Genomic DNA, 8,202 nt, shown 5'->3' on the forward strand with positions numbered 1-8,202 from the left:
TGCAGCGTCTGCAGTGAAGCGGGCGCTGTACAGGTCTGTCGTGGTGAAGAGAGAGCTGAGTCAAAAGGCGAAGCTCTCAATTTACCGATCGATCTACGTTCCCACCCTCATCTATGGTCACGAGCTTTGGGTTGTGACCGAAAGAATGAGATCTCGGATACAAGCGGCCGAAATGAGTTTTCTCCGCAGGGTGTCTGGGCTCTCCCTTAGAGACAGGGTGAGAAGCTCGATCATCCGGGAGGGACTCGGAGTAGAGCCGTTGCTTCTCCACGTCGAGAGGAGCCTGTTGAGGTGGCTTGGGCATCTGTTTAGGATGCCTTCTGGACGCCTCCCTGGTGAGGTGTTCCAGACACGTCCCACCGGAAGGAGGCCCAGAGGAAGACCCAGGACACGCTGGAGGGACTATGTTTCTCAGCTGGCCTGGGAACGCCTCGGGATTCCCCCGGAAGAGCTGGCCCAAGTGGCTGGGGAGAGGGAAGTCTGGGCCTCCCTACTTAGGCTGCTACCCCCGCGACCCGACCCCGGATAAGCGGAAGAAAATGGATGGATGGATGGATGGATGGATCACTTATTTGACAAGATCTTTGCTTGGTTAATTGTAAGTGGATATAATTTAGCTATTAAAACAAACCAAGTCAAGATTGATACAGTGATAATATTTGAATGGGACTTGAGCTACTTTAGACCAAAGCTAGGCCCGGAGGTCAGAAGGGTTAGGAACCCCTGCTATAGAAGTTGAGATTCCTACATAGATACCTACAGCTCAGGAAGGCTTTATGGTTTTGTCCTGCAGTGTTTAAAGTCCTGAAAGTTAGAAAACCATGATAATTGTATTTCTTATTCTTCAACCCATTTATGTGAAAGCAGAAGTTGTTTTAATAATGTCGATCAGTTTAATTTGTTAGAACCCAGCTGAATTGTCATTAAAAAATAACACGTGGACACACTGAACCTTTATAAAACTGTCCACAGTGTTCTGGGACTCAATTTAGCAATCAGTTCTTACAGCACACCAAAAAATGTCTACCATAATTTGTCAGGACAATTTAAACAGCCTGACACCCTCCATTAACTGTTCCAGTGGTGGTCTTCTCAAGTGATCTGTCACTTTGTCCCAACTGATTACATTTTCCTTTAATATACTGTTGTGGTCATAGTTCAACGGTTTTCTCACTTTGTAGCAGGAGAGATGGCAAGTGTAAGAGGTAACTAATTCAGAGGTTTTCATTGTCTCACTTTGTTTTCGTCACCTGTTTATATACATTACGTCCAAGTTGTCACCCAGCCCAGACGGTTTTGTGTGGAAAAAATTAAAACACCACCACATATCCTATAGCAGGCTATTCAATTGATGGCTGGGGGCCAAATCAGTCCCACGGGTGAACTCAGTTCGGCCCACCCATGGGTTCATTTTTAAATAAAACTAGATTTTAAATCATAAAACAAACTTAATGACAATAACTGCTGGATGTCCGGCCCCTGAGCTCTTGGCTTCCACTTACTGTGACCCCCGGAGCAGTTTAGTTAAATAGCCCTGATAGTGTTCAGAGAAAAATACTGTACATGCAACACAAACTGCCTTTTAATGTTTTGCAAACTACAAAAATAAACTTCACAATCAAATAAGAGATGGGGTTGTTTTTGTTTATGTTTGTGAACTTGTGCTCCAAGGTCTAAGTCACAAATGAAGGTCAAATGTTTTACAAAGTCTTTGCTTGACCATGCCATCACTATAGATTTCTGTGTTGGTGTAAACGGTTTGTTGACTGGTGTATAATGTGCCATATGAAGTACTCTTGTTAAGCTTGAAGTTCAAAAGTACTGTGCAAATGTTTTAAACCACACCTGGTTTTTTTTGTTGTTTTTTTTATACTTTGTTTTCAAGTACTGGATTTTATTGTATTTTTAAGTGGTCTTAATTGATAGTTCTCAGAGGAGTTTGAAGGTCTTTCTAGGTTTGTTTGTTTGCTTTTTTGTGTGTCTGTTTGTTTATGGCTGCCTTTTTACACATTTTTCAATAAAGTCTTTCTATCTGACCCAGACATCATATTGGACAAGCTACGTACAAAAGAACAGTCAGATCCAAAACCTTATAGAAGACAAACAATATCTAAATAAGACCTGACATAAAACCCAAAGAAAATATCATTACTCAGATGATCATCTGTTGTATGTAAAGTTCTGTTAATAACTTTTGAGTCACCTTGTTGATGTAAAAAAAAAAAATTATAATTTTTTTTTTTTTAAAAACTTTATCTTTGTTCTGTTTTTTTTTTTTTTTTTAATAAATGCAGCTAAAGAAATGGGAACAAAAGTGTTTCTTTCTGACATGCTGCAAACAAATTGCCAGACGTAGTTTAAGTAAAAATAAACGTTCGTCCAAAAACGGTGACGTACTGAACTGAAAATGGTTTGAAAATGAGAGGAAGACCAATCAAAGTCCAAAAAATAAAACTTTGACAGACCTTGAGAACCTTTGAAGAAGACCACTTTACAGAATGCAAGACAGTCTGGTGCCATGGAAAAACAGTTTAAGAAACCAAGGGATGACTTGATACTTTTACACAGTACAGTATCAAGTACATTTGATTTAACCTAACAGTTTGAACAGAAGGCAAATGGACTTGTTTATTTTTTATCCTTGAAGACATTTTGCTACTTTCCAAGAAGTGCAGTAAAAATCCAAACATTCCTTAAGGAAATTTAGTTATCTTTAATTTGAACTGCACTGATATTATGCTCTGATTAAAAATGTGCACCAGCATATTCACACCTGATCTAATGACATTGTAAATGATAAATGGACTGTACTTGTATAGCACCTTTCTATCTAGTCAAGATACTCAAAACTCTTGTTACAACACAATCTGTGCCTCATTTACCCATTCATACAGCTTTATCACAGTCATACACCGATGGGACACACATCGGAGGCAATGAGGGGTTCAGTGTCATGCCCAGGGACACATCAGCGTGTGATTGCTGGTGGAATCAAACCCCCAACTCTCCCCTTGGAGGAAGACTGCTCTAACCACTTGGCCACAGCCGCCCCAGTTGTGTTGGATGTGTCACTTGCAGCAGTAATCCTCATTATTACTGCACACTCGATGAGTTTCCTCTCTGGTATGTGTTGTAAATGAACAACTTATTTTGCTTGTTTTCTGGCCCACATCTCCATTCTTGTCAGCCTTGCTTCCGGTCGCAGTCAGCTGTGCTGTCATTGGAAGCAACCTTGACAAAGAGGAGTTGCATGTGTCAGAAATGTCTTCGGTCAATATTGCCGGTGCTGTTGGATTAAATGTACCCTCCAATAAATTCAATGCATAATTCCTCTGACCTTGGTGTTGTGCTTATCGGAGTGATTGATTGACAGACAAACCTGTCTGGGTACAGCTTACTAATGGCCTGAACACCTCATTAAAGTGCAGATTGGGTATTTCGACATCGTTTCAATTATGCAGTCTTGCAGGAACTGCGGCATTTAGCCAAATATCTAATCAGCACGTACTGTCACAAAGGCAGTTACTGAAAGAAGGCAAGCTTACGCACACATGCACACTGTCACTGGTTACTAGCTATTTGCTGCATTTTGGGTTCTTGTTATGCAACACAGCTGAACTCTGCAGTGTTGCTACGTTTTAAATTCCCTGCACACTGCTCTCTTTCTTACTCTAAAAAAGTTTCTACATATATATTTTTCATTATTCTGTCATTCCCACCTCCTTGTTTTGCTCAATGTTCACGCTTTTTTATCTTCTTGTTTTCCTTGCCTTTCCTCCTCAATGTCCCATATTCAATGTCTCCTGCCCCAGAGTCGATGATCCTGTTGGGCTCTATCGAGCGTGCCCAGCTCCAGTCCCTGCTCTCCCAGCAGCTCAGTCGCAGCAGACGGCTGCAGTACGTCAAGGAGCGAGCTGCTGCTGAGAAGAAACGCCTGTCTGATGTGTCCAACAGCGACAGTGATGATGGACGGACACGGGCCAGTCAGGAGGTCCGCTTCCAGGTGAGAAACCACTGCTGGGAAACACCAGTGTAAAAAACATGCAGGAAGCCCCTGAATTAGGAATAAGAAAAGCTAACTTGCAGTTTGTAGAAGCAGATGTAAGTAAATAGTTACAAGATCAAGAGGATATAGACTTTGTAAAAGTAAAGAAATTGATCAAACTGGATGCTTAGTGAGTTTTTCTCCTCTCCTAAAAACTTTAATCAGAGATATTTTTCAAGTTCAAGTCAAGTTTATCGTCATTCAAATCACGTGATGAGGTGGAACGAAATTATGTACTCGAGGCCCCAGTTACACCCAAAAATAGCTCAAATATAAAGCATAAAAAGAAACCGTAAATAAGGTTCTAAAATATACACTAAGATACAACCTAAACAAACACCAAACATTCTTCTGTTCCACTTAACGAGACTCTGGTAAGAACATTCTTGGAGTCCAAATTTTTATTGACCCATCTATAACAACAACCTATTAGATAGTTCAAGATAACCAAGATCTTTAAATCTGCTCCTGCTCAAATTATTGATGCTTCATCATCTTTTCTCTCAAACCCTCCAATTCTCTTTCACCACACTGCAGTAAACAGCTGAGTAAAACGAACAAGGAACTGGGAGATAACTGTTCACAATGCAGATTTACATTATTTCTTAAGTGTTTGTAAATGATGATAAAATGATACATCAGCTTGTTTTGTAGTACTTTAATATCTACCGGTACCTAAGAGCAGATTAAAATCATTTGGGGCTAAATTTTAGAACACAGTAGTCTAAAAACTTTATGTTTAAAGGACACCTGAAGTCTCAAGTCTTGTTTGCTCCACAATGCATAGTGACTCAAAATTGTTTAATGTGGAGCTAACCAGCCTTTATTTCACTTCTGAAAGTCATTAATGTACGTAAGCAATTTTTTAAAATGCCAACATGAAAAGTTGGCGTACCTCTTGTTTGCTTCCCTTGCGTTCTTTTCCTTTCGGTTTCCTGCTTGGACTCATTATCTACATTTCATCACTCTGCTGAATGGACATTTGTTTTTATTAGCAAAATGTTGCAAAGAATGGTAGATTTTAAAAGCATGTTGTTTGAGTTACTGTGTCTTATCTCTGTTTGTGTGCACAGATCTCTACTGAGGAGTCCACCTTCAGTCCATCTCGTCCAGTTAGCCAGAAGCCCCTTAAACCTGCCCTGAAAAGACCCTCAGTGATGGAGAAATCCACTGAACTACCTACCAGTAAGAAATGTCAGAAGTAATTGTGCTCTCCTTTTTGGGGTAAAACAAATGATTGTACCAAATACAAAGAAACCCATACAATGATGCAAACCTAACATATCTCCAAATCACTGTGTCAGGTCTGGAAACTAGTGTGGCTAGTCTTATTGATATTTATTTTAAGCACTTCTCTTGAATTTCTTGTAACCAATCTGTTGACTTTTCTGGTTTTGGGTTGTTCAGCCTCTATACAAGCTGAGTATGAGCTTAACTTACCTTTCCAAAAATAAGTCGAACTTGTCTTGACCTTCCTTCAGGCAGCCCTTTCAAGGATTCTAAAGATTCTAAGTGCTTTCTGTCATGATTCGCAACGCAAGATGGCGGCGCCAGTGTGTTCGGCTTGCCTCTCCCTGCATACTTTGATTGTTTTTGTGTTGTTTTTTGCTTTTATAACTAGTGTCGACTCTCTGCTGGTGTATAATCGCCAAACGCTTTTTAATCTTCGACCCGATATTAACAACTTGGCTCCGTTTGTGAATGACAGCCAGAAAACTTTTTTCCCTCCATTTCTGTCGGACGTGCCGGCCTACCTGTGCCGCGCCCCAGCTCCACCAGCGCGCAGAGCGCGCAGACGCCGCGGGAGACGCAGCGGCCAGCTGGTCAGACTGAAAGCTCAGCTGGCGTCCTCCCTATCCGCTCTCTCTGAGTTTGGAGCTGCATCTAATTGTTTTATCTCATGGCGCTCCCTGGATCTCATCAGCTCTTCTCTGGCTCCTGTTGTTGGCCTGGGTGAGGGACAACCTGCGCGATGCCCCCCCCCCCCCCCCCCCCCGCGTGCGCGGGGTGAACCACCACAACCTCCCCGATCTGGCTCCTGCGTCGGATCACACCCCGGCTGCTGTTGGCCTGGGTGGGGGGCCGCTGCTGCGCGGCCTCTCCTTTCCTCTCCTCCGCGTCCGCGGAGTGAACCACCACAACCTGCGGCTGCTGGACAGAGCTCCTCGGATGGATGACGTCACCCTGGCTCCATCTCATGTTCACATGGCTCTGGTTAATGCTAGATCTTTAACAAACAAGACCTTTATTCTGAAGGACTTCTTCACCTCCCGTGGTCTGGATTTTTTATTCATTACTGAAACATGGATAACTGCCGGTGAGTCCAGTGCTTTTTGTGAACTCCTGCCACCAAACTGTGCATACTTCAGCTCTCCAAGGACGACGGGTCGTGGAGGAGGAATAGCGACTGTTTACAGGAAGAGCTATTTCTGTAAACAAATCACACCTTTAACATGTTATTCCAGCTTTGAGTTCAACTTGTTTGAGCTCGGATCTTCACAACCCGTACTGTGTGCTGTTTTATACAGACCTCCAAAATACAATAAGGACTTTCTGACAGACTTTGCAGATTTTTTGGCTGGAGTCTTGCCTAAATATGACAGGATCTTAATAGTCGGAGATTTCAACATCGCCGTGTGCTGTGCTGATAAACCGTTGGTCAAAGAGTTTTTACAGCTGATAGACTCTTTTAATTTGCTTCAGTTTGTGTCTGATCCAACACAAGAATGTGGCCACACCTTAGACCTTGTGTTAGCTCACGGTTTTAATGTTTCTAATGTGGAAGTTTGTGATGCTGCCTTTTCAGACCACATGCCTGTTGTGTTTGACTTGCCACTCGTCTGTCGCTCAGTCAAACCTCGCGCTCCTGCACAGCCCCGTCGGGTCATTAACTCCTCCACTGCTTCTCAGTTCTCTGCAGCTTTTAGTTCTGCCATCAGCCCCACAGACCCTGTGGGTCTTCATTCAGATATCGATGCTCTCTCATCTAATTTTAACTCAGCCTGTCAAAACGTTTTAGATGCTGTGGCTCCATTAAAAACAAGAGCTTCCAGACCAAAGCCTGACCCCTGGGCTGATGAGGTCACACGATCTGCCAGACGCCAGTGCAGGAGAGCAGAGCGGAAGTGGAAGAAGGACAAACTACAGGTGTCTTTCCAAGCTCTGAGGGACAGCTGGCGCTTCTATCAGTCCACTGTTAGAGCTGCAAAAAACAAATATTTCTCTGACATCATCTCCTCCAACTCCAGCAATCCACGTGTGCTTTTTAAAACAATCACCTCTGTTCTTAACGCCCCACAATCAGCCAGCCCAGAGAACTCCACTGAAATGTGTGACAACTTCCTGAGCTTTTTTATCAATAAGGTTTCAAGCATTAGAGCTCTCATAAGCCCTCCTTCTTACGACCCCTCCGTCTCCGTCACACGCTCTGCTGTCTTCAGTCAGTTTGAGCTCGTCACCCTGTCTTCCTTAACTGACATCACTGGTCGTATGAAACCTGCTGGATCCCCAAATGATCCCATCCCACCTCGTCTTTTTAAAGAGGTTTTTCACACCGTGGCTCCTCATGTGTCCCAAATTATAAATGACAGCTTGGCATGTGGACAGGTACCAGCGAGCTTTAAACATGCAGTTGTGACACCACTGATTAAAAAACCTAGCCTAGACCCCACAGTGATGTCCAACTTTAGACCCATCTCAAAACTGCCCTTCATATCTAAGATCTTGGAGAAAATTGTTTACAATCAGTTAACATCATACTTAAACGACCACAACCTTCTTGAACAGTTTCAATCTGGCTTTAAAACTCACCACAGCACTGAGTCTGCGCTGCTGAAAGTCTTCAACGACATTCTTTTAGCCGCAGACTCTGGTGACTGTGTAGTTTTAATGTTGTTGGACTTGACTGCTGCCTTCGACACAGTAGACCATCACATCCTCCTGTCTCGTCTGGAGAACTGGGTGGGCATTCAGGGTCCTGCTCTACAGTGGTTCAGATCCTATCTGACAGAAAGAAACTTCTGCGTGCGCATTGGTGCTGTGGAGTCCTCTGTAGCCCCTCTCACTTGTGGAGTACCTCAGGGTTCTATACTTGGCCCTCTTCTGTTTTCCCTGTATCTACTCCCTCTGGGACATCTTCTCCGGAAACATGGCATTTC

At 43.1% G+C, this 8,202-nt stretch overlaps 1 protein-coding gene across 1 annotated transcript in view; it reads left to right on the top strand.

Moving 5' to 3' along the window:
* The window catches only part of LOC119411497 (chloride channel protein 2), a 479,672-nt gene that overhangs the window by 422,643 nt on the left and 48,827 nt on the right, over window positions 1-8,202 (top strand). Inside the window, exons 26-27 of the mRNA XM_037678447.1 lie at window positions 3,813-4,003; window positions 5,119-5,230. Coding sequence (XP_037534375.1) covers window positions 3,813-4,003; window positions 5,119-5,230 — 303 coding nt within the window. The remainder of the gene's footprint in view (window positions 1-3,812; window positions 4,004-5,118; window positions 5,231-8,202) is intronic.

This window comes from Nematolebias whitei, chromosome 6, assembly GCF_014905685.2.
Source record: "Nematolebias whitei isolate Nwh7 chromosome 6, NemWhi1, whole genome shotgun sequence".
Classification (NCBI taxonomy): Eukaryota; Metazoa; Chordata; class Actinopteri; order Cyprinodontiformes; family Rivulidae; genus Nematolebias; species Nematolebias whitei.